Source organism: Prionailurus viverrinus, chromosome B3, assembly GCF_022837055.1.
Source record: "Prionailurus viverrinus isolate Anna chromosome B3, UM_Priviv_1.0, whole genome shotgun sequence".
In the NCBI taxonomy this organism is placed as follows: Eukaryota; Metazoa; Chordata; class Mammalia; order Carnivora; family Felidae; genus Prionailurus; species Prionailurus viverrinus.
The window spans coordinates 140,446,420-140,471,945 of record NC_062566.1 but is presented as its reverse complement, the minus strand read 5'-3'; the positions used below and the strand labels follow the sequence as shown (position 1 = coordinate 140,471,945).

The 25,526-nt window shown below is 59.4% G+C and overlaps 2 protein-coding genes and 1 long non-coding RNA gene across 20 annotated transcripts in view; 1 reads left to right on the top strand and 2 right to left on the bottom strand.

Annotated features, from left to right (window-relative positions):
• Positions 1–2,639: 2,639 nt before the first annotated feature.
• Positions 2,640–12,558, bottom strand: AMN (amnion associated transmembrane protein). 7 transcript variants are annotated; one of them, XM_047861648.1, is made up of 12 exons: positions 12,432–12,554; positions 11,474–11,592; positions 11,324–11,368; positions 4,966–5,053; positions 4,632–4,849; positions 4,356–4,493; positions 4,110–4,218; positions 3,939–4,015; positions 3,584–3,749; positions 3,324–3,507; positions 3,150–3,243; positions 2,817–3,069 (listed from the first exon to the last, which is right to left on the bottom strand). In XM_047861648.1, the coding sequence occupies exons 1-12, from the start codon at positions 12,472–12,474 to the stop codon at positions 2,989–2,991; spliced, it is 1,362 nt and encodes a 453-aa protein (XP_047717604.1). In that variant the 5' UTR covers positions 12,475–12,554; the 3' UTR covers positions 2,817–2,988. The 7 variants fall into 7 exon arrangements, 6 of the variants coding, with proteins under 6 accessions (XP_047717601.1, XP_047717603.1, XP_047717604.1 ...); XM_047861647.1 differs by lacking the exon at positions 3,324–3,507 and having other exon boundaries at positions 2,641–3,069; positions 12,432–12,557; XM_047861646.1 differs by having other exon boundaries at positions 3,584–4,015; positions 12,432–12,555.
• Positions 12,559–13,153: 595 nt separating this feature from the next.
• LOC125167486 (uncharacterized) lies at positions 13,154–19,193 on the top strand. Of its 5 annotated transcripts, XR_007152794.1 has the most exons (7): positions 13,155–13,224; positions 14,277–14,448; positions 15,238–15,318; positions 15,473–16,547; positions 16,684–18,044; positions 18,221–18,635; positions 19,060–19,193. It is a non-coding gene; the product is annotated as an uncharacterized LOC125167486 (long non-coding RNA). The 5 variants fall into 5 exon arrangements; XR_007152795.1 differs by having other exon boundaries at positions 14,277–15,318; positions 15,760–16,547; XR_007152791.1 differs by having other exon boundaries at positions 13,156–13,224; positions 14,277–15,318.
• The window catches only part of TRAF3 (TNF receptor associated factor 3), a 127,808-nt gene continuing 121,055 nt past the window's right edge, over positions 18,774–25,526 (bottom strand). For all 8 annotated transcript variants that reach the window (XM_047861637.1, XM_047861642.1, XM_047861636.1 and 5 more), the window contains one exon: positions 18,774–24,747. In XM_047861637.1, the coding sequence (XP_047717593.1) occupies positions 24,176–24,747 (572 nt within the window). In that variant the 3' untranslated portion in view covers positions 18,774–24,175. The remainder of the gene's footprint in view (positions 24,748–25,526) is intronic.

The window sequence follows — 25,526 nt, the reverse complement described above, 5'->3', positions numbered from 1 at the left end:
ATGAACTAGGTGAAGGGGATTAGGATGCACCGTCTTCCAGGTATAAAGGCGGGGCTTGTGAGAGCCGCATAAGGAAGAGAGTCACTAGCACCGGAACAACTCTGGACGGTGACAGGCGGTAACCACACTTACCGTAGTTACCACTGCATGGATTACTTCAGCCCAACTCCGCCTGAGTTAGATGCTCTCAGGCTTGCACCTTAGCCAAGGGCCAAACCACAAACATCTGTACCTGCTGTCGGTACAGGGAGCCCAGGACTTTGGGATGTTCGGGAAGGTTTCCTCACCTCTAATGGGAATAAAATTGAAAATGGCCCTAACTGTATCAGATGCCTCACTTTCGCCAGCGGCTCTATTATTAAGGTCTCTGGGCACTTCAGACTTGACTCTGGAGGCGAAGGGAACCACCTCACTGACAGTGCCACCAAAGACGCTGCTCTCAAAGAAACCAACAACCAGACTTCCGTTGTGGTCCCCCAAATGACCACCTAGAAAAATCAACAACAAATGCCCACCAGTCGGCCCCAAAGAGAGCCAAACAATATTGGAAGTGTGTTGGTTCAATATGAGAGAACTCTAGCTGGGACCAAAGACCCATCCAGTCCCGCCAGAGACTCAGCAAGGCCACAGCATGCTGCCGCCTTGCTCGTCCCACCTGCCCCAAATAGTCCTGGGAAACCTGCCCTCAGCGCCCTCGGGCGTTTTAATTGCTCAATGGACCATTTGGGGTCTGGCAAGTGGGTTTTAATCAGCTCCCCCCGTGGAGCTGATAGAAACAGGATTTAGTCGTGGGTTGTAGGTTTCCTCCTGGACTGAGGCTTTCCCTTGTAGATGGGTAACAGCAAAAGTCCTAATAGAAAATTCCATCCCTACCTGGGGAAACCTCCTTGAACTCCAGTCACTGGAAAACCCATGTCACAGTTCAGGTGGCTCAACAGGTCTGTGCTGTTGAGCCGGTTCTTTTTTTTTTTTTTTTTTTTTTTTTTATTTATTTTGGGACAGAGAGAGACAGAGCATGAACGGGGGAGGGGCAGAGAGAGAGGGAGACACAGAATCGGAAACAGGCTCCAGGCTCTGAGCCATCAGCCCAGAGCCCGACGCGGGGCTCGAACTCACGGACCGCGAGATCGTGACCTGGCTGAAGTCGGACGCTTAACCGACTGCGCCACCCAGGCGCCCCTGTTGAGCCGCTTCTAAAGCACTGTGCTTCCCACCCCCAGCCCTCAGGGCTAGTAAAACACGCGGCATTATTTAGACTCAGCTGGCAGGGGCACCTGGGTGGCTCAGTCCGTGAAGCATCTGACTTCCGCTCATGTCATGACCTCGAGGTTCGTGAGTTTGAGCCCCGCATCGGGCTGTCAGCGTGGAGCCAACTTCAGGTCCTCTGTCTCCCTCTCTCTGCCCCTCCCCCACTCACGCTCACTCACTCACTCACTCTGAAAAATAAACATTTAAAAAGTTAAAAAAAAAAAAACCCAACTGGCAAAATTTGCAAAGATGCTTCCAGTACCCCAGCCAAAAGCACTGCTATCGGCCCTTCTAAATCTCAGCTCCACCCCCTCCGGGGTAGTTTACAGGGCAAGGGTGCACCTGGCTCCTGCCCGCTCCGATCCACAGCTGGTAAGAGCAGGTACCCCAGTACCGCAAAGGCCGAACCCTGTCTACTGAGAACCAGTGCTCGTGAGCAGAACCATCTTTCCACGGCACGCGCCCATGAGATGCAGAGAGCGAAGGTCACCACCTGCAACCAGACGTTCCGTCGACTGCAAAAGACACTCCGGAAGGTCTCTTCGACCTTGTTGGAAGGGCCCCTGCCAGGTGCTGCTCACCAGCCCTGCGTAATCATTGTTTCTTCCCGGTGCTTGTCAAACCTTTGTAGAAACCGTTTAGGTGACGCCAGCTCACTGCTTGGAGATGATCTCCGACCTCAGCAGGAAGCGGACCTCGGATGGGAGACCCCTGAGTCCTTCCTCCAAACCTTCCTCACTATTCAAATGCGGCCTTAAATGTTTCTCACCACTATGCGCTTTCCCTCCGATGTGGGACCCACCACGTGGGAAAGGTCTTTCCTGGCACTGAGGGACACAAATGACACCTAGTAACTCTTGATCAGTGATGCTTTTAAGGAAAAATCTTCATCAGAAGAGGAAGATGGGAGCCTGAGTGAAGGCTACTTCATCCACATGGAGCCTCCAGCCGGTGGGCACCGCACCCACCTGCCCTCCGTCCCCCCACCGGACCGGCAGGAGGAGGAAGCCCTTCCGGCCTGGTACCAGCCAGCCAGTGAGAAAGCGCCACCAGCCCCAATGCCCGCTGCCCCCGGTGGACCGCCACTCAGACCAGCCCCTCCCAACCCCCTGCCTTTTCTCTACCGTGTTCCTCTCCTTTGGTCTCCGGACTTGCCTGCCCGCGGTTTCGCCACAGCCTGCATACCCCGAAGTGCAACTCCTCTGCCATTCCAGAACAAACCCGTTTTTCTGGTAAATGGCCGGCTGTTGTATTTGCAAGGTCAACAGCCACTTGGCATGATGTTGGGGGACTACTGGACAGCCAGCCTCACCAGGTGCCTCACTCCTGTTGGCTTCTAAGCACCCCATCTCCCGAGTTCCAGCCCCCTCCTTGTTGTGGGGGCAACTCTGCAGACTGCAATCTTCTCAGGGACCCATTCTACAGGTAGTGCCCAGAACTGCCCTTTGCAGGTGACCAGAAGGGAGGACTCTGAGGCTCACCCCTCACCAATGGAGTGACGAGGGCACTGGCCGGCTCTCCACATTCAAGCAAAGGCAAAGGGGTGGGGACACAGGAGGCAACTGATAGCAGGTACAAGAAACCCCTTTATTGGGCAAAGCCACCCTGTCCTTGGTCTGCAGGGGCTGGGGACAAGGAGTGTGGAAAAGGGAAGGGAGATCTTTTAATGTCAGGGACCCGTACATTTCTCGAAATGGGGCGGCGGAGGGCAGAAGGGGGGCTGCCCAGTCACGCGGGGGCTCAGGCCTCCGCCTCGGCAAAAAGAGGGTTAACGAAGTAGCTGCGGCTGACGCTGCTGTTTTCCACCTGTGGGGCGGAAGGCTGCAGGGTGCGCAGGGTCAAGGTGCGTCTGCGCCCAGCACAGCCCCGGGGAAGACCGCTACCCACACCCGTCCCCTCACCGGCTCCACTGAGCCCGCCACGTCGAACACCGGGTTGGAGAAGCCCAAGGGCGCCACGAAGGGCGCTGGGGCCGCATCGTCGCGCCTACTCCACCTGGGGAACAAGGACGTACATGAACCCCGAGGTCCTCCTCCGCGACGTGAGCCTCCGTCCCCCGCGGCACCCCCGCGTACCTGAAGCTCCGAGCGCCACGCAGCAACAGCGCCCCCGCCAGCAGCAGCAGCAGGAGCAGCCCCGCCGCCACGCCGCCTGCCAGCCCCGCGCGCATTCCCGAACCTTCCAGTCCCGCTGCGGAGCCGTCCCCGACCGGCGCGCCCGACTCCCGGACTGCCGCGGACAGGACCCCCAGGCCTTCGCCTACAACGGAGGGCGCCGGCTCAGTCTCCGCCAGGCGGGGCGGGGCAGGGGCCGGGAAAAGGGCACCCGCGGTTACCGTGCTCGGTGACGTCCGCCAGGAGGGCACGTGCCAGCCGCCCCGCGCCGCCCGTCCCGTCTGGCCCGGTCTCTGCCAGCACCACCTGAATCTCCGTGTCTGCCTCGGCGCCTGCGTTCTGGCGCGGCACCTTGGACACGGCCATTTGCAGCCCCTGGTACTGGGGCTGGGGGGAGGGGGTGGAGACAGGATTATCCCAGGGACTTCGCCCTCGGACCCGCGGGGGCGTCGGCAGCAGGGACACGGCGTGGGCAGGTGCGCGGAGAGTAACCGCGTCAATGAGGCAAAATGTGGCCCTGGGCGGGTCATGCGGTAGAGGCTGGGAGGGGGGGCGGATGGAGCGCGGCCCCATTACCAGGAAGCCTCGCAGCAGCCGCGTCCGGTACCGCTCAATGTCAAAGTTGGGGCCGTGGGCCAGCGACACGATGGCTCCTGCGACAGGAGGGCCCAGGGCCAGCAGAGAAAGTGAGGCCGGGGGCGAACCAGGGTAGCTAGGCCGTCCCCGCAAACACGAGGGGGTGCTCACCGCAAAGGTCGCAGCACTGCCCCTCGGGCCGGAGGGCGTCACGGCAGGCGGCCGGGGGACAGCGACCGCCCAGGGGCCGGAGCAGGGCGGCGCAGATCCACGGCTGTACCTGGAGCGGAGAGGGGGAGGGGCAGACCGCGTCGAGGGAGGGCCAGGCGCCAGCCCCGCCCCTCCCCCACCCTCCCCCACCCTCCCCCACCCTCCCCCCCGGCGGACCCGGGCCACCCCGGTGCCCTCCGCGCTCACCTCGGCGTTGCCACAGACGCAGCCCGACGGGTCGGCGCAGGCCTCGGCACCCACGCTCAGAGCGCCCGGCCCGTGGAAGCGCAGGCGGCCGGCGGGGGACGCCAGGAACGCAGCCAGGTCCTCGTCGCGCGTGAACGTCTGCGGGTGGCCGGGTCGCGGGCGGCGCCAGCCCGAGGAGGGGACAGCGACTGAGTGCCCGGAACTCTCGCGTGGGGCCCGGGAGGGGCCGAGGCGCGCAGGGGAGACGCGGGCCGGCCCCGCGCGCGCGCGGCTCACCTGGCCCAGAGCCCAGACGCTGCGGACGCGCACGGGCCCGACGCCGGGGCCGAGGCCCACCCGGAAGGAGGCGTCGGGCGGGAAGACGACGTCGTCGTGGCGGCAGGGCACGCGCTCGGCGTCCACGGAGAAGAGGCCGCGCGCCGCGCCCCCGGAGCGCCACAGGCGCGGGTCGTGCCACGAGAAGCGGTCGGGGTCGAGGAAGAGCGCGGGGGCGGCTGGGTGGGCGCGCGTCCCTGAGCTACGCGCGAGGGCGCCCCCGCCCCCGGCAGACGTCGGCCCCGCCCCCGGCAGGCCCCGCCCCGCCCCGGCAGGCCCCGCCCCGGCCCCTCACCTGCGCCGCAGTCCGGGTCCCTGCCAGCGTCCGCGGCGCCGAAGCCGGCTCCCGAGTCCAGGACGAACTCCCCGTCCCGCGGCAGGAGCTGCAGGAAGAGCGGGGTGGGGGGGCGGGGCTCAGGCGGCGGTCCCGGGTCCCAGAGGGACCCGTCCCCCCTCCGCGACCCCGGGGGAGGGAGCGCAGACCGCGGAGCAGGCGGGTGAGGTCAGGGGCTGGGGGCGGCCCGTAACCGCCGAGGTTCAAATAAGTCCCAGGGAGCGGGACTGCAGACCGAGGAGCAAGACCCCGCCTGAGACCTGGGCGCGTGGAGAGTTTGGGGCAGGGTGACACTCGGGCCACGGCCTCTCACATCCCCCCACCGCGGGGCGGGGTGGGGGGAGCTGCACCAGCCAGGAACCCAAGCCGCAAGGGAATGTGAAGGCAGCCGGAACTGGGAGGGAGGGGAGGGGGCTGCACTTGGGGGTGCCGGGGCCTCAGCGCGGCCTGTCTCCCTTGCGGGCCTGGGCTCCACCACGGCGGCCCGTGCAGCCCGTTCGCCACAGAAGTCCGGCCACAGCTCAGGCCTCAGGTGTCAGAGGATCTAAGGCAGTGGGAAGGCCAGGTGACGGAGTCCCCGCCGCCCTCTCCCTCCCCACCGCCCCCAAGCCCCAGGACCCCAGGCCTCCTCCTTCTGACCTTCCGGGTTGGGGTTGGGGTTGGAGGGGAGCGCTGGGCCGGGAGAGCTGCGCGGAGCAGGAATCGTGTGTGGTTCCCTGTCGCCGTGGGCGGCCCACTCAGGGCCGGGCCTCGAGCCCTAGCTTGCTTGTCCCCTACCTGAGCACCGGCCCTGACCAAGAGGCCGACCCCTGGGGCGATGTGAGGTCATGGGCCAACTGTCCCCACACCTGAGGCAGCCCCACCCACAGGTGCCGCAGTGAGCTGTGGGGACAGACATGCCTCAGGAATGGGGGAGGTGGAGAACTTGAAGTCTTTGAAAAGAACCAGGGGTGCCCGGGTGGCTCCACTGAGGCCACAGCTTTGGCCCAGGTCATGGTATCACAGTTTGTGTGTTCAAGCCCTAAGTAGGGCTCACCACAGAGCCAGCTTCAGATGCCGGCTTCAAGTCCTCTGTGTCTCTTTCTCTCTGCCCTTCCCCAGCTTGCACTCTCTGTCCCTAAAATAAATCAACATTTTGGAGCACCTGGGTGGCTCATTCGGTTGAGCCCCAGACTTCAGCTCAGGTCACAATCTCACAGTCTGTGGGTTCAAGCCCCACGTCCGGCTCTGTACTGACAGCTCAGAGCCTGGAACCTCCTTTGGATTCTGTGTCTCCCTCTGTCTCTGCCCCTCCCCTGCTTGCGCTCTGTCTCTCTCCCCCTCTCTCAAAAAAATAAATAAACATTAAAAAAATTTTTTTAATAAATTAACATTTTAAAAAATCTTAAAAGAACCAAAGGGGGTTGAATTCAACACTATATTGTACCCAGGAAACTAATACAACACTGCATGTTAACCACACTGGAATTAAAAGTTTAATAATAATAAAAAGAACCAAAAGAGAAGATATAAATAAATCATGAAACATGTAATCATCGAAAGGAAGAGCACGATAGGTGAGATAAACATGCGGACCAGTCCAGCTGGAGAAGGCACAGTGACGGGTGTTTCTGCTGAGGGACCCTGCAGGGTAGAGCAGGGAAGTGCAGAGCCACCAGGAGAGGAGAGGGAATTGACATCCAAGTGCAGAAATGCATATATAAAGGGTGGGGGCGAAGGGGAAATATTTGAAGAAACAAGGAGCATGACTTTTGCAGATTTGAAGAAAGCCGGGACCCCTCAGATGGAAAGGTCTCCTGGAGCGCGGAATGGGAAACAAGGAAAATCACACCCGGACAAGTCAATGACACAGAGAACATTCTAAAAGCTTCAGAAAGAGCAGATCACCCCGGGGGCTCAGAAGTCAGGTTTCTCAGCAACAACAATGGATGCAGAAAGAATACAATATTTTATGTACGAAAGGAAAAGAACTTCCCTTCTAGAATTTTATATCCAGCCAAAGTTCCATTCAAATGCAGGAGCATAATGAAAAGACTTCGGAATGATGGCCGCACAGAGGCCTTCTCTGAAAACGCTTGGAAGAAATCGGGAGGAAGGAGGGCGGCGGCCACACACTGAAGGACTTACGAGGGTGGACACAGACGCCGAAAAGCTTAAGAAATAAAAAGGACTGCCGGACGTGAAAACCTGGATGAAATATAACAATTGCTAGAAAAATTCACAGTGTCAAAATGGGCACAAGAAGCAGTAGAGAATCCGAATAGACCAGCAAGCATTAAAGAAATTGAAATGTTAGTCAAGGACCTCATGTTCCAGTACAAGTTTTTTACAGGTGAAGGATATTAACCTCTCAAGGAACAACTAACTGACTCCTTCTTAGAAGTCATTCTGGGAAATGGAAAAAGGAGTGAAAATTGCCCAGGCCATTTCATGAGGCCCGTGTAATCTTGATTCCCAAACCGAATGGAGGACAATACAAGAAAAATTGTAGTTTTGTTTTACTTATAGATACAAAAAAAAAAAAAAAAAAAAATCCCATATAAAATATCAGCTGACTAGTTCCAATAGTGTATTTTAAAAGTACATGGTGGGGCGCCTGGATGGCTCAGTCAGTTAAGCGTCCGACTCTTGATTTCAGCTCAGGTCATGATCTCGCAGTTTGTGGGTTTGAGCCCCATGTCGGGCTCCGCACAGTGCAGAGCCTGCTTAGGATTCTCTCTCTCTCTCTCTCTCTCTCTCTCTCTCTCTCTCCCTCCCTCTCTCTCTCTCCCTCTCTCTCTGTCATAATAAGAGAGAATAAACTTTTAAGAAGCTTAAAAAACAAAACACGGTCATCATGGGGTTCCTGTCCCAGGACGGCTCCCGTCCCGACTTCCCAGACGTATGTACCGTGATGTCCCAGCAGGTGGCAGTGAGGAGTCTTGTGCCAACAAAATCCAAACATTCTGACGGAGGGAAGCCAGGTGTTAGGAAGAAGTGGCATGTTTGACCTGCAACTACAGGTCCCAGGGGGCCATCGGTCTTGCAACGACAGCTCAACCTCAGAAAACCTCATTAACAGGCTAAAAGCAGGGAGGGGACAACTGTATCTCACTCAATTAAAAAACAACAACAACAGAGAGCTCCACAAATGTATTTATGATTTTTTAAAAACGCTGCTAGCAAGTGAGTAATAGAATTTCCACAATTTAATAAAGTTCACGTACCAAAGCCCTGCAGCAAACATTCACTCAATGAGAAATGAGACATGCCTTCTCTTTCCCATTGGAACCAGGCACAGAGGCCCACTTTTGTCACTCGTGCATAACATAGGGGTAGAGGTCCTGGACGATGCTATTTGGAAAGAAAAAGAAGGAAAAGGAGTCAGGACTGGAAAGAAAGAGGAACAACTATCGGTGTTTATAAAGATAAGCAAGTGGAACGCACAGTTTTTAAAAATAGAGAACCGTTCATAACGGAAAGCAAACTATAAAGGTCTACGAATGGACCGATACTATACAAGACCTGTGTGGGGACCACTTTAAAAGTCCAGTATCGAGTTTTATGATGGATGCTGTGAGATATTTGCAGAGAAGTTCACGGTCCTGAATGGGCGGCTTGACAGTATAAAGCTGGTGTTCGTTTCCAAACTTCCCGGGTTTTATTGTTGCTGTTGTTACCTGATAAAGCTACCCTACCATTTCTCTGCAGCATCAGATCCGCAAAGAACTAACAGGCCTCTTGGCAGGAGGGTGGAGGGGGGAGTCGCCCTCGGGTAGCAAGACGTCCCACAGAGCCACAGGGTGAGGACGCGTGGTGCCGGCAGGAACAGGGAAAGCGAGCAGAGGGACAAGGGCCCCGAGAGAGCCCCGGGCACCCTGGGCATTTGATGAACAGTGGCGACAGCGCCATGAAGCTGGTGCTTCGGAGGAAGACGTCCGAAATCAGGCTTATTCTAAGGAGAAAAATAAAGCTGGTTCCCTAGCCGGGTCCCACTCAAGCGTGCGACCCTGGTGGCAAAACTGTGTCTTAACAGACACAGGGGTGGTTATGGCTGTGACTTGGCAGCGGGGAGGGATTCTTAAAACACCAGAAACACAGGTGTGAGGCAGCAGGTTCCGCACGGTCAATTCTGACTCGGGTTTCTGTTGGGAAGGGCACCACAGGCAGAACGCTCACGGCGGGAAGGCACACGCAGTATCTCGCACCAACAGTGGGTTCATGGGTAGAAAATACGAGATTCCTCCAAAGGTAGAGATGGGAGAGGAGAGGAGGTTCAGGAAGGGGAAAATCCCAGGGAGGGAATCCTCAGACCTGAGAAAGACAAGTTAAAACACGGCTGTGGCTGCACCTGTTACTGGGGCTACCTCTGGGCAGCCGGACAGCGCTGATGGCAGGCGGCGTGGAGGAGGGGACCTCCGTGCTCCGGGGGTGGGAGGCGGTCGGGGGCAGCTCTGGGTCCGTTCAGCCTGTTCCCGGGCCCCCTGACAGTTCCCACCCGGGCCCAGTGGAGTGGGGGGGGGGGGGGGGGCAGCTCCCGCGGTGCAGGCAGAAGACAGACTTGGGAGGTGAGGGGGCACCTTCTGGGCCCCCAGGACAGGAGGAGGGGCTCCTAATTGGGCCGCAGGGGATGGAAAGAAGGGCCAGACAGAGGGACCTGTGAGGTATGAATGAATGCCTCTCTTAACATGCTCAAGCTTCCAAAGGAGATCACCAAAATAACTAGGTCATCAGAGCAGGGCCCCCGGCCCCGGGACCCCACCCCAGACAGACCCCCTGCCCGAGGGTTCCCCACCGGCTCCGGATGCCCCTCTCTGCTTGCTCCAGGCTACTGCCTGTCCCGGGTGCCAGGATTACACACGGCGGGGGGGGGGGGGGGGGGGTTAGGGGGCACTGGGTCCAGCTCCTCCCTCCAGGTCTCCACCCCTCCTCCACCTGGCTGCCCCTTCCGCATCTTAGTCTCTGGGTTGGACAGATGTGAAACGGCATCTGCACCCCCGATCTGCCAGGACCCGGGACCCCCAGTCTCTGCCCGACGGCCCCTCCCCAGGCAGGGACAGCTCACAGGTAGGGCAGGGGTCCCTTGCACTGACTTGCCCTGCCCCATGAGTGGCCGGGTCCCACAATTAATGCTGCTTTTGAAAACCATCAATTAACCAAGACACCTCAGGGAATGGAAATCAGGCCTGAGGTCCCCAGATCCTGCATCTGGGCAAGAGGTTGGGTGGGGCCAGGGCCACCAGATGCCCTCTCCCCAACTCACCCATGCAAAATCCAGTGGCCTCCAGGAGAGGACTCCAACTCTGGCACCATACCGAGAGCCCCCCTCCCCCCAGCTCCACCTCTGCTCAGAGCCAGCAACCCTGACATCAGTCACATCTTGCTGGCAGGCGTGCGTTTGACACAACAATGATCCACCCCAGTGAGCAGTGGGAACTAGGAGTGACCCTGACGCTGCTGGGTCCTGGGAAATGACGCTTTAAATCAGGGAGCACTGACCTTTTCTGTAAAGGGTCGGGCAGTAAATATTTTAAGCTTTGAAGGCCACACGGGCTCCATCATGGCCACTCAACTCTGCCTTACAGTGTGACAGTGGCCATAGATGCTAGTGACCAAATGGGCAGGGCTATGTGCTGATGAAACTTTATTTATGGACACTGAAGTTTGAATTCTATATTTCACGTGCCACAAAAATGTTCATCTTTTGACTTTTTCCCCCCAACCACTTAAAAATGTAAAAACTGGGGCACCTGGGTGGCTCAGTCGGTTAAGCGGCCAACTTCAGCTCAGGTCATGATCTCGCGGTCCGTGAGTTCGAGCCCCACGTCGGGCACTGTGCTGACAGCTCAGAGCCTGGAGCCTGTTTCAGATTCTATGTCTCCCTCTCTCTGACCCTCCCCCGTTCATGGTCTGCCTCTCTCTGTCTCAAAAATAAATAAACGTTAAAAAAATTTTTTTTTAAAAATGTAAAAACCATTGTTAGCTCCAGCCACGTGGCTGCATTTGGCCAGTAGCTTGCTGACTCCGCCTTTAAGAGACAGGCCTTATCAGAGGTCTTTCTCCCAGATCTTATCAGAGCCTTTAACACAGCAAAGCTCCAGGCAAGTGCAGGATGTAGCATCTTCCAAATGTACAGGTCCCAGCCTGAGCTGGGACCACAGGACCAGGGCCTACTCTCCCATACGGTTTCCCCAGCCTCCCAGAAAGCCCTTCCAGAAGCCGAAGGCCCAAGGCCTGCACGGTTTCCCATGCAGGTGGGGGCCAGTCACAAGACAAGAAAGGGGCTTCAGGGGACCGCCAGCCCCCTCCGACCTGGGTCTCAGCCGCAGCTCCCCCTCACCATGTCGGAGATGCTGTGACCTTCTCGCACCAGGACTGACACCATCTGCAGAAAGAACTGGCATTGGCTGGCGGACCCCCTTTGCCTCTCCTCGACTTTGCGGCCACGTGAGTCTCCGCCCCGAGCCCCGGGCTGGGGGAGGGGAAGCACCTTGTCTGCCGGGAACACGACGGCAGCGCCTGCGCACGGCGTCCGGTTCTGGCTCCAGTTGGTGGTCACTTCGAAGTTGGTGTTGGGGACCCAGAGTTTGTAGGCCGCGCGGGTCATCGCTGGGAAGGGGGTGACTAAGTGCTTCCCGCTCAGACGCCCCCACCCCCAGGAGGAAGAAGGTTGGTCACAGAGCCCGGGGGCACAGATGAAGTCTCCCTGTCAGCCCAGACCCTGCGGGAGCCCTGCCGCGGTGCTCTTGACAGACTCCTACCGGATCTGCAGAGCCCGCTCCTGCGTGCCCTCCTCTAGGACACCCCTCGGTATCGCCTCCTAGCCCCGCCCCCAATTTGCTGGTCGTTGGAGCAGCAGGGGACCGATGTGAAGGGGGTAGGAGGCCTCTGCCCAGTAGAAAGCGCTGGAGGGTGGGCTCTGATCGGGATCTGCGTCCTGAGGGAACCGCCAGGGGCTTAAGAGAGGAGGACAGGGGGCGCCTGGGTGGCTTAGTCCCTTGAGCTTCTGACTCTTGATTTGGGCTCAGGTCATGATCTCAAGGTTAGGGAGTTCAAGCCCTGCGTCAGGCTCTGCGTGGCGGGGTGGAGCCTGCTTGGGGTTCTCTCTCTGCCCGCCCCTGCCCATGCTCTCTCCCTCTCTCAAAATAAAAAAAATAAACTAAAAATAAACTTACCAAAAAAAAAAAAAAAAAGAAAAGAAAAGAAAAGGAGAGAAGGACAGGGACTGAGGAGCGTTGGGGGCGGACACCTGGGACACGCGCCGGCCCGGGTGCAAAGGGCGAGGGCCAGCGCGCCCCCGGGGACGGGGAAACTGAGGCTGCGGAGACCGCACGCGCACGCTGCTTCGGGCAGGAGCGGGGCCGAGCCTCCCGAGCCTCCCGCGCCCCCCGCGGCCTGTCAGGCGCTCCCCCCAGCGCCCCCCGCCCCCCAGCGCGCCCCCCGCTTACCGCACAGCTGCAGCCACAGCAGCGCCCGGCCCAGCGCGCCCATCCCGCTGCGGGCCCGTCGCGCCGACCCCGACCCGCAGACTTTGCCCCGCGGGGTCCACCTGACCGGGAGGGGCGGGGCGGGGCGGGGCGGGGCGGGGCGCGGCCGTCGGGCGGTTACACATTTACCTCCAGGCCCCGCCAGGAGGCGCCGGTCCGACTCGCTCCCTCCCCCACACTCAGCCCTGCGGGAACCTGAGGACCTTGGGCGCCCGGGAAGAGGGGCTCGTGAGGACCCACCCGCTCCGTGACGAGGGTGGGGTTGGGGCGGGGGGGGGGGGGACGGTGGTGGCGGTGAACAACCTCTAGGGCCTCTGCTGTCTCTGTCCCTGCGCGTCTGGGGCTGCACCTACTCGGCCCACAGCGGGAGCTGGGTGTCCAGCCTTCCGAGCAGGGCCCTCCTGCCGGGGCCGGTGCACTGTGGACGGTGGTAGATGGGCTGAGTGGCGAGCGCCTGAGAACGCGTGGTGAATGGCTGGCAGCAGGTGCATGGTGAGGGGTGGAGGGTGCGTGCTCTGGTTAGCCGAGGAGGGGGGACAGAGGGACGGCAGGCGGTGAGCGAACCCACCCAGGCACACCAACCGAGCGCTGGCGGGTGGAGGATGAGTGGTGCGTGACGGGGTGGGTGTGGCGCGGTCCCGGGGGGCGATGGGCGGTGGCTGGTGGCTGGTGGGTGGTGGATGGATAGAGGGCAGCGGATTGTGGAAGGACGGGCGACGGACGGCGGGTGGTGGCCGCACGAGGAAGAGAGATGGTAAGCCTGGAGGGTGGACACAAATGGTGCTTGGGTAAATGGACGGCGGGTGCGTGAGACAGCAATTGTAGATGTTGGAGGGGCTTTGTTGACGTGAATGGTGGGTGAGAAAAGGTGGTGGCTTTGGGCCGACGAATGGCTGGTAGGTGAGACTGGCCGGTGGACGGGGGGATGGGGGGCAGGATTTAGATGGACTGTGAGTAGCGGGTTAGCAGACGGATGGCTGCCGGGTGGATGAGAGCCGGGGGCACAGCCGGACACAGACGGATGGACGGACTGGTGTGCTGCTCGTGCAGGGTGGCGGAGGGAGGGGGCTGGGGTGGCTGGGGGTGAAGGGGGTGGGTTTGTGGGGGATGGGATGGTAGAGGGCGGGGGTTGGGGTGGTGGGTGGACAGACTGTGGGCAGTAAACCTGACGAGGGACGTGGGGGGGGTGGGTTACGGGTGGGGCAGATGGCACCTTGCCGGTTACGGCTGACGGCGAGGGGAGGAGTGGCGGGTGGCCCCTGGGTCCAGGGTGAGCTGATGAGGGCAGGCGGTGGGCGTGGCTATAGAGGTGGAGGACCGGGAACAACCAGAGGGAGCCCCGAGTCCGCTCTGGGCGGTGCCGGACCTGCCCGGAGGCGCCGGCCCCCAGCCCAGCCTGGGATGAGGAGGGGGTCTCCCCGCCCCCGGACTTTCGCCTTGTCTGCCTGCTGGGCTGATAGGACGCTCCGTCCTGGGGTGGGGGGGGGGAGCCTTCGCCAGGAACAAAGGGGTGTTTGGGGTCGTATCTGTTCTGCCCCTTGTCTTGCTTCTGCCGGGAGGCAGTTCTGTTGACTAGGCCTTCTTGAGGCTCCAGCAGAGTGTCTGGCTCTGCCCGCCTCACCTCCTCCCACCACTCTACCTGTGGCTCTCAAGGCAGAGAGCTTGGAGGCACTCTCCTCCCAAGCTGGGGGCTCCTTTCTCCCAACTGAGAAAGTGAACTGCTTTGAGGGCAAGGCCCAAGAGCGGCTCTAGAGGGTGGGGTGGTTGGGCCTTGGGGACCCGGAACTTTCTGACCTCCTTGGGCAGGCCACGTCCAGAGACATTGTTCTGTCTGAAGAGGGCGGCAAGACTCCCTGGCAATCAGAGAAACTTCCTGGAAGAGGTGGCATTAAAGCAGAGACAAGCAGGATGAGGTCACAGCTGTAGCCACAGCGTGGAGGTGGGACTGAAGGTGGCAGAACAGGACGAGTTGGGGCAGGTGGGCCGTGAGACCCTGAAGGGGGCATCCTTGCCGGTGGCTGACGTGGGTCCAGATATCAGAGGGTGACCTGGATAGGAGCCCATGCTGAGGCAGGAGACAGGCACCAGCCCTGCCTGGCCCAGCGTTGCCAGGAGTCCCTGCCACCTCAGGAGTGCAGACACGATACGAGGAGCGGCTGAACCCTGGCACAGGTGCCCTGTGTTCACAGAAGGCCCCAAGCTGCACGCACAGGTGCCCTGGGTACCCCGGTACACATGTGGGCACACACTTCGGTCAGGAGCTCTGTGGGAAGTAGCAGAAGGGCAAAGTCCAAAAGTGAGTTTCTGCCAGTAATCAGGAAATGCCATGAAGCGGCTGCTTCAGGCAAGGTTGGATCCAGGGGCTCTCCAAGCTCTCAGTCTCTGTGTCTGTCTGCGGGTCTCAGTCTCACTCTGTTTCGGCTTGGCTGCCCTGGCTGTTGGTTTCCCTCTATGCACAACCTTCCCGTGGCAGGAAAGTGGCCCCCAGGACAGCTGGACCCCACACCTCTCTGACTATGCCGCTGGGCATGGCTTAGTGAGGTCTCTGATTGGTTCCTGTTTCCAACTGTGCCCCAATCACATGGTGCAGGGTTGCTGTGCTCCGACTGGCCATCTCAGCCCCCACCTAGTGTGAGGGCATTGTGAGTGACAGCCCTGCTCCCCCGCCCCAGGGTGGGGGGACAGATCCCCTGTGGTCCCCACCCAGACTTGCAGAACCTTGGGGATCACCCCTTTCCACTGTCCTGCCCCCCTACCTTCTCTACAGCTCTGTTTGGTGGATCAGCCCAAGGACAGTCCCCAGCTCCTTCCCCCTCACCTTTGTCCCTGATTTGCTGTGTGACCTCAGGTAGGCTCCTGCACATCTCTGGGCCTTAGTGTCCCTCTGGAGGGACTGAGGCTCCAGCGTGCTTGGTTCTCTTCCTGCGCAGGGAGAGGAGCGGCGGGGGGGGGGGGGGGGGGGGGCGGGCGGTGGGAGGATGAACAGCAGCCCCTCTTGGCAGGGCTCCTCCTGTCCCTCCGGTCTCCGCATGAAGTCACCTCTGCGGACAGGCCGTCTCCTCCCCACTGCAGCATCCTCCGCGAAGTGCCCCCGGGGCCCACACGGTACCGTGGGAGCACAGGAGCTGCTCCTGGGAGGAAGGGATGGCCCACGCTCCTCCCAGGGCCGGCTGGTCACCCCCGGGCCCTGCAGTCCTGCACAGACCCCTGCCAGACTCTGGCCCTGGAGGACCCCTCACCCTCAACCCTGCCGAACTCCAGATTTCTCTCGGCCTTCCGTTTGCGCCAGGGCTGTAGCAGGGGCTGGGGCGCGGCCTTCCCGGATCTGCCGCTGGCCGGTGGGGAGGCAGGGGTGCATGAAGGACACGCCGCAGCGATCTGAGCAGGGCTCTGAGCAGCCAGAGCGTCGGGGACAATGAGGGGGCAGGCCTCCGTGAGAAGGTGTGTGACCCTCCACCCCCCCAGCTGCCTGCGAGGGCCCAACAGACTAAGGTCACCACAGGGTGTGCCTCCTGCCAGGCTGGTGGCCACCACTGGCTCAGACCACATGTCCCCCCCCCCCCCCCACAAGAGTGCTTTCACAGACTCCCTCGCATGCTCTCCCCGCCAGGGTGCTGGCCTCTGGTCCTCAGACCCGGCTGCCAGCCCAGCCCCCTCAGTGCCCTAGGGGGCCTCTGAGCTCTGCTTTCCTCCAAGGCCAGCCCTGAGGTCCAGGGGTCCACTGGGGAGCAAGGCAGGGGCTCGTAGGCTTGGGGACATTCAAAGCTGCCCCTGCGCCTCTAACTCCTTATCCAGCCCCCGAGGAACATGCCGGAAGCCTCCGGGCAGCCCCGCGGCACTTACAGGTCCCAGCCGGCCCTCCACGGTGCCCTTGGACCTCCTCCGCGGACTTCCGTTCTCCCAGTGGCGGTGGTGTTTTTCACGGATCTCTTTGGTTCAGGATTTAGCTTCTGCAGCTGTCCGTTTTCAGGAAACTGGAAACACTCGCTCTTCACGACAAGCAAGTGCATCTCCAGGCCTTCGCCCGTCCGGCTCCGGTACCATCCCTCGGATCAGTGGGCAGGTCCAAGCACCAAGGTGAACCTCAGTCATGGAAGACCAGCAAAGTGCAGGGAGGGCTCCGGGGACGGACCCCTCTCCAGACCTCGATCTTCTCACTAAAGACAGATCCTCAGAGAACGCAGGCGCACGGTGGACTCCGGCATCTTTGCAGGTTTGGTCCTCGGCTCCTGTGGGATGTCGCTGCCTCCGCGAGCAGGTCGATACCAACAGTGGCAGAGCTGGCAGCGCGGGGAGGCCTGCACACGTTCCTGCACCCACCCTGGCTTGGCACGAGTTCCTAGCTGGCCCTGCAGAGGTCTTGGTTGGAGGGGTTCAGAACAGAGCGGCCCCACCCCAGCCCCCTGAGCTGAGGGAGGCAGCCCCCGGGTCACCAGGAACCGCCTGGTCCCTCCTCTCCTGGACCAAGCCTCCCAGGTCGCTGGGCGAGAGGGGCTGTCCCCAGTGCTGACTCGAGGACCAAAGCCAAGGCCGTGGGACGGTCTGACGTGCTCCTACACTGTCAGTCCTGGCTGAGGTCTGGGTTCAGGTGGGGGAGCTGCTCCGAGCACCCCATTTCTCATCACACCCGCCCCCTGCTGCTGGACAGTGGCCCAGATCTGCGGCCGCCTCTGCCCAGTGTCCCCACTGGCACCTCGGGCCCAGGTGCAACCAGCAGGGGGTGCTCTTCTCCTGGGGTTTATTGCCCATTTCCCTTCCTGTAGAACTCCAAAAGTTTCCAAAAGGCTGAAAGCCAAGGATCCAGTTCTGAAATCCCAGCTGAGCCACCCCCTCCGAAGGAGCTGGAAAACCCCAAGCACATGTGGCCTTGCAGCTGCTGCTTTATGCCTCGGGCATCCCAGCCCACAGAGCTGTCCACAACGTGTCCCCGGGCCGGGAGGTGGGTCAGGGCTGTCCTCGGGGCTCCCATGGTGCCGCTCAGCGTCCCTGCTGTGGTTGCGACCCCGGTGGGAGCCCAAGGCTGAGCACCAGAGACACGGATGGGGCGCAAGCCCTTCACCACAGGGTGGGGTGAACTGGGACCCTCCAGGCGGAGGGAGGCGGTGCGGGAACCTACATTAGGAAGGGCCGGGGGGGGGGGAGGGCCCTGGACTCCCCACTGTGTGTGTCACCCTGGCTCTGAGGGCATGGGGTGGGGAGGACTCCCCCCCCCCCCAGTTGAGGGACAGCAGGAACAGTGTGGCCAGAGAGCCTGTGTGGGACCCTGGATGGGGCCACCTTCCTGCTGCCCATAATGCTAGTGGCGCAGTGGGGCGCAGTGGTGACATGTGGGGGAGCAGGGCAGTGGGGGAGGGGCTGGGCGGTTCCCAGGGTCTTTGCACTGGTGCCGGAAAGCAGCTTCCACACGGATAATTTGGGGGTACCCACACGGGCTTACTGCCTCTGGGCCTGATCCATAGGACCACCTAGAGAAATGCTGAGCTGGGAGGAGGTCCTTCTGGCCCTCCAACCCCAACACTCCTATGAGCAGCTGCTAGAACTTGTCGCCTGGAGCCCCTACAAGCACCTGCGAAGGTCAGCGCTGGTACAGTTTTGTTTTTTGGGTTTTTTTCCTCTAAGCGTGGAGCCCAGCGCAGGGCTTGAACTCACGACCCTGAGATCAAGACTTGCACTGAGATCAAGAATCAGATGCTTAACCAGCTGAACCACCCAGGTGCCCCTGGTACAGCTTTTTAATAACCATGTTCTAGAAAGGAGAGATGCTGTCCTTCCATGACAGATGAGGAAACAGGCTCCAAGAGCACAAAGTCCCACAGCTGATGAAGTGGTGGACCCGGGCCAGGGGACACCAGGTCTGGGGCCCCTCCACCATTCCAGATGCCGGGGCACCGGCCTGGCAGGAGAGTGAGGGCCACCTCCCCTGCTCTGGACCAGGCCACAGACTTGAGAGAGAGGCTGCCGGGCACCCCAGCCTCCGGGACTCACCGAGGTCAGAGCCACTGCCTCGCAGGGGAGGCCAGGAAGCCACGGGCAGGAATGGCTCCACAGTCTGCAGGGTCTAGTGCAAACCAAGCATACGAGACCCCTTCTGCACACGTTAAGAACTTGAAGATGGTGACGGCAGAGGACTGAGCCAAGTGTGGGCCCTTCTGAGTGTGGGGCTGGGTGAGCACACGGGTCACTGCCAAGGCCACTTCTGAGAGAAGAGCCTGGGAGGCCCCACGGAGGAGGGGGGGGGGGAGGGCCCCCACACCCCAAGCCCAGGGCGCTGCCTGTGGAGACGGCGGAAAGAGAAACCAGGACTCCTTAGTCAGATTTATTTTCCTCTAATCAGACAGTTGAGCATTTCCAAGTTTTGCATTCTACACTCTTACAAACTTTAGTTATTAGCATCAGAAACACAAAAACATCGCAAGACCTCAAAACACAAATAAATACCAAATAAAACCACACACAATATACAGTAAACAAAAATATAAAACATAATAATGCTATCAGAAAACCAGACATGTTGTTAATTCACATGAACAACATGATTATTGCTGAGCAATAACTTATACTGTCTTTTTGTTGTTTTTTTTTTTCTTAGAAGAGCAGAAAAACAGGACGTGAATCACTGGTCACAATCACTTGGAGTGTCAAGATGGGGCCTCACAGCGAGCGGTTACTACAGACGGCAATTTTTAAAACAGGCGGGTTAAAATACAGAGTCAAATGAGAGATTGGCCTTCTTTGGTCTTTGTTTTTGGGTAACAGAACTGAACGAAGAGGTGCGCCGTCAGGGAGATTGCGGCTCTAACAACGTCACACAATTGTCTACACGGGTTCACACACTTCTGTGATCACAGATACTATTCTATAGGTAATTCTTGTAGAAATCCTTGGAAATAATGCCGGCGTTTGTGTTTACCAATTAAGTCAGTTTGCTGTTGAAGGTTATCTTACTTGTCTAATGGGGGACTGAGTTATAAAAACCAATCACCACTAACGGCAGGAGTGGCACAGCCATCCTGGACTTGACCCTCTTCCAATGCGACAGTTCGCGAGACTCAAGATGCAGCAGCGGAAATGAAAGGCAAGCACTGCTCGGCGCCACCAGGGCCTCCCCACACCAGACCGGCCACCTCCGCGCACGTGGGCCACCGGAGGCCAGGGGGCAGCACCCCTGGGGACCCCCACCCCCCGCTGGCCCCGGCTCCCCGGTGACGGCCTGCCCCGCCCGGGCAGACAGTACCGACGACCAGGTCACCTGCCGACACCGGAGCCACACACGGCCCTCACCCGACTTCGGCCCCAGTGGACACAATTCTGTTTTGGAGAAAATAAAGCTGTCGGGATTTGCAAATGGAAGACAGAACCATGGTCTCGGGCTGACAGGCAGATTTGGGCGACAGACCCCTCATTCACCTCCCACACGCTCACAAAAGGAAGGGGCTCCCCCCGGCTCTCCTCCGCACTCTGAGAAAGGTCTGGACCAGAAGGAAGAAAACGGTATTGAACAGCTCTGCTGACCCAGAGAAGAGGGACTCCCTTTGGAGGGCTGAGGTTTGGGCACGAGGTCCCAGGAGGAGCGCGGCTCCTGACCGGCCCCGTGAACACTGGCGGAGAGGCCGGGAACCAGACACGTCCGTGATGGGCACAGAAGGACAGTGTCCCCCCCTCCTTCACGCACAGAGTAGGGAGGTGGTGTGCACCCCCCAGGATGTGAGTTGGGGGCGGGTGGGTTCTGCCACTCTGCCCACCTCCCTTGGGCAGACAAAGAAATGACCCACCATGGGAACCTGCCGTGTTTAAGGGTCTGTCCAGACACCCCGTCCCCTGCTGGCTGCAGGATGCCAGGCCTACCACCGGTGGCCACGACACTGCCTGCTGATGACAGCTGCAGGCCTCACCTGGGACATGTGGCCCCAGCGTGGGTGGCCAAGGACCCCGCCTCACCAAGGTGGGCCGCAGTGGTACAGGGGAAGCCTCGGGGGCATCGGCTCTGCCAGAGAGCCCCCTGGAATCTGGGCAGCATCTGAAGGGCCTGGTGGGGGTGGCCGCCACGGAGGACAGGCTTCCTGTACTCCACGGCCCTCTGGGGTCACAAGGCGAGGAAAAACTGGATCAGACAGGAAAAGAAAGGCGCATCTGGGCCGAGAGCTCCGTTGCTCTACCTGCTGCCTCGCAAAGGCTGCTCTGGGAGGAGGCTGTGAATTGGGGCCACAACAGTGGCCCCCACGAGACCTTCCCTGTCCACCTGCACAGCGACCCACCCTCAGGGGGTCAGCGCCACCCTCTTGTAGGACAGGTCTTAGAAGAACAACTTGCGAGCATTCCTGTCTCCTCTGTGTTACCTGTGAACCTAGGACACTGAAAAACTGAACTTCTAGAAGAGGCCCGGGTGAGGGGACTCCAGCCTCCCCGGGGCCGGTCTAATCCCCAAGAGCCAAATGCCACTCGGCCACTCAAAGACTCCCAGCCTCTTGGGACAGGCCCCTCACTCACGCCCACCACGCCGTGTGCTCCCCAGCAAGTGCCCACCCATCACCAACAAGCCCAGCCCCAGGCCACCAGCCCCCCAGCAGCCTCCATGGTCCGCGCAGGAGCGAGCGGCACACGTCCAGAGAACCACACGCGGCAAGCAGAGACAGTGAGTTGTCTTCATTTCCGGCACGAGGCTGACAGGGAAGCCGACTGGCTTGATTCACACACAAGACTCGGTGGTGGTTTTTCTAAAGCACTGGAACAGTTTTATCCCATGGGGAGATCTGTCACTTTTAGGAAACAGGAAAAGTGCACCCAATACACGCCGCGTAGGACACCGTTCTCTTGTTGCTGGGACCCTGGGAAGCCGGGAGGGTTGGCCGCTCGGGGACCACAGCCGGAGGCCGGCGCCGGGCGGCGAGCACCAAACCGGGGCACCGAGGAGTCAGGATGGAAGCAATGCCAGGTGCGTCCATCCGGGCAGGTCCTCGCACTCAGGTCCTTCGGGAGGCCGCTTTCCAGACAAGTGCACGAGAGGGAAGATGTGCACCAAACGGTGGCCAAAAGGCACACGACCCACCCCCCCGCTGTCGCCAATTATTTTCAAGCCACAAGATGAGGCTTCCGCACATCCTCACCCCAGGGGATGGCGCCAGCTCCTGATGCCACGTCCTATGGGCTCCTCGGGAGGAGGCCCAAAGGGCCCGTCATCTCCCACTAGGAGCGTGTGTGGGAGGGGCGACTGGGAAAGCGCCCCCCACCAAGGGACAGATGCTTCCAGAAGTGATTCCAGGTAGCCCACCCCCAGAAGAATTTCAACCAGGAGAGGCAAAGAACTGTTGTTGTTGTTTTACCAGACCGAGAGGTTGCTTTTATCTCAAATTTGCTAATATTGTCCACACTCTTAGTGATGGGGGAGGACGCAGGCATGCCACAGGCATGTCCCCGCTGGTAACCCCTGGCCTCAGGAAAGCCACCTGAGGCCAGGCAGGAGGGGCTGCCAGGCGTCCTGTCTCCCCTGTGTCTCCGGGGTAGAACCAGGGCAAGGTCTGGAGGAGGTCGGGAACACCTTTGAGGGACAGCGGTCCCGCAGCACCCACGGGTAGTCCTTCCTCTCTGCGCGGGGACTCACGACTCCTTCTGGACAGGACGGAGGACGCGGACTGGCCCTCAAAGCAACGGGGGTGGGGGCAGGGTGGAGAAAGTAAAGGAGATGAATACGACGAGCACTTAACTGCTAACGGGCGTGGCAGGTGCTTGGAACCGATGAGGTCACTTACGGAAGGGGACGGCGTGCGCTAGGAGGGCACTTCCAGCAGGCACTGGGGCGGAGGCACGCCCAGGGCAGATGGCAGCACCAGAGACACGGCGGGCCACCGGGCACCAGCCCGACCGTCCCCGCGTGAGCACGGGGGAGCCCAGAGGCAGGCAGTCTGAGGTGCGCGGCCCAGATGCGGTGGTTCACACACACTGGTTTAGCCCAAGGAGCACCCGTCACGTGTAGCACCCATCAGTGGTAAGAGCACCCAGAAGCGCGGCGCACAGCGGGGGGCACAGGGAGGCAGGGCTCCGGCTTCTAGTCACAGTTGGACCATTGAAAGAAGGTAAACAGTGAGTGAGCTGAGAAGATGCCGTCTGGGCAGGCGCAGGCTGGGACGGTCCCCGGGCCACCCTTCCCGAGGGAACGGTGGTTCCAGGACCCCGTCCGTCAGCCTGGGCGGGCCCCCCCGAGAGCGGCGGTCTCTGGAATGCTCAGAGGGCTCTGCTTCGTGGCGGGTGGGCGCCCACGGCCCAGGTGGGGACACGGAGAGGCACGGTGGCTGCCCCGCTCCTGCCCTGGGGGTGGGACTGCGCCCGTGCTGGGACCAGGCGGCTCGCTTTGGGGGCCCAGAGACTTGGAATCTGTGATGACTGAGCAGTGGAGGCTCCAGAAGCGGAAGCTGAGCCTGGCTTCCTCAGCAGGCACGGGGCTGTCTGAGGGCCCTTGCAGAGGCAGGGGTCTAGTGGTCGAGAGGAACGCCGGGTCAAACTATCACCTTCTAGAGTTACAGTGAACACAAAGCCAGGGTCGAGAAGCAGCATGTCACATCTAAGGCACATAGACAGTATGCCACCACCTCTATGCAAAGATGTCGCCTTTGGAGATCGTTAACAGAATGCAGCAATGTGACAGGATGAAGAAAAACACACCTGCTGGCCTCCTTCAGCACGAGCCACCTGCCCACCCCCGGACCCTGGACGCCGAAGGCCAGAGTTGTCAGCAACAGAGAGCGTGTCTGAATACGTGGGGCAGAATTTTAAAAGCCTACAGGATTTTGTTTAGAACTCCAAAGTTCAACAAATGCCCTATTTTAGGGTGAAAACAATTATAAATCTGAAAATGATGCACAGCATCCATGAGCAGTTTCCCTTTCGTAATAATTTTGAAGTAGTGTCATTAACTACGACAGAGATTGAAGGTTACATTTCTAACGAGAAATACAGCAGGTTGAGTATGCTCTTTCCTATCACAAGTGATAACCAGCGTTTGATAGTTTACATTTTCTGCCAAGAAATATCAGTCTATCAACGTTTTAAAACAAAATGTCTGCAGTAACAATTATCTTAGAACTTCAAATTAAAAAATGATTCTGAATTCAGACTTCCAAAAAAGACCTAGGTGTACTTCAGGGTCTTCTGACAAACAAATTATTAAAACAGAGACCAGATGAGGCCTTAAAAATAGACAGTATACTATATTTGAAACAAGATTGCACTCTTGAATTTTAGAATATATAAGAATTGCATTATTATTTCATAAATTCTTCTTTGACTTAACATGCTGACATGTCCAGCTGTCCCCAGGTGTGTGTGTGTGCGTGTGCGTGTGTGCGTGTGTGTGTGTTTTCCTTTTTTGGCGTTCAAGTTTAAGGAAGAAAAAAATCATGGTTCTTTTGTTTAGCATATATGTTTTCCACCTTAATTAACTAGATCTTTAAAAATGAAATGAAAACCTTCTCTGACAGCAGTATCTATCACGTTGGAGGATAAATAATTCTTCAGAGTGGAGCTGCTAGTCTATTAGAAAACATGTCGGGTGTGTCCTCACACGCGGCTCCTCCCGCCGGCCCGCGGCCACCTTCTGCTGCTTCCTCCGTTCCACAAGGTCCTTTTCTGAGCGCGAGGACCTCGGTGGAGACAGCCGGTTCAAACCCCCCAGAGGAGTTGCCTTCTGCTCAACCCACCTCCCCAGTGACTTGTCAGGGGTCAGGCAGATCCGAAGTATCCACTATGACTTTAATAAAAATGGTATCATCTTTAATATATGTCCCGTTTTCTAGCACAGTTTGGGCCACAAACACCGGGCAGCCGGAGGCGATATTCATCTCCCCGGTGGGTTTCTTGAAGCTGCTGCTGTTGGGGTCCGGCTTGAACGCGTCTCCCAGGTGACGCCGAGAGGACCCCTGATCCATCAGCATGAGTGTCACTTTCTGCTTGAACGGCCAAGGAAGCAGAGCATCGTATTCTCCACGCATGATGACAAAAAACAGCGACAGATGCGTCCCCTTGCCCATGCCATCCCCGTTCAGGTAGACCCTGGCACACATCTTATAGCCAAAATAGCCCGTGTAGAAAGGCTGGCTGTAAAGGGACAGGGTCTTCCCCATGACGGCTTCCTGCTTCCGCCGCTTGTAATCTCGGATCTTCCAGATCAGCACGCCATTGTAGCTGGCGGTCTCCAGAACCTGGAAGCGCAGATCCATGTCGGCCAGGCGGATGTCGTGGACGCTCAGCATCTGGTCGTGCCGGCTCAGCTGGGACTCCAGCAAGCCTGCCGCGGGTGAGGACAGATGGGGTGAAGGAGGCCTGTGAGTGTCAGGAAGGCTCGGGAGCCCCGTTCCCGCCAGCACCGGCACTAAATGAAATGGCTTTGGGGGCGAGGACCGGCACCTTCACGTGTCCTGAAACACAGGCCTCAGGCCCCTGCCTTGCTGGCCCCCAACACCCACGGCCACAGCCTGCTGAGATGCAACACCGGGGGTCACGGGGCCTTGTGCGTCGCAGGGCACATCGCTGCGGCGCCTTCCCTCCGGCAAGGCACCCTCAGGGCCCCGTGGGGGCAGGGACAGGCCACCCTCTTGCTCAAGTCCCCCTGACTTCCAGCCTGATGCCTGGAGTCACCTGTACCCTGAGTGGCCTCTCCCCATGTCACTCCCGGTCCTCCGCTTAACCCAGGGGGTTCGGGGGCAGGCATCACCACAATCTCAGTCCCTCTGCACCAGTAACCCCGGTCACGCAAACATTCAGAATATTCACTCAGTCCCCAAAGCAGCTTCTAGATCTCAGAAACGCGCTGGCTGAGCGCGCCACCAAGTCTCCTGCCTCACCCGCTGGTCACTTCTGTCCCCTGGGCCTTACAGCACAGCTGGGAACCCCCCACCATAGCGAGATGTCCACCCCGCACCCACTCTCTACCGCGCTGGCATCACACGGAGGGGGCGTGTCTACGCAGGACACATTTCTTTCACGAAGGCCTCTCTGGCTGGAGGGCATCGCACCTCTGCACAAGTAGCATCTCACTGGAAATCGCCGCTCAAAGATGGCGCGTGC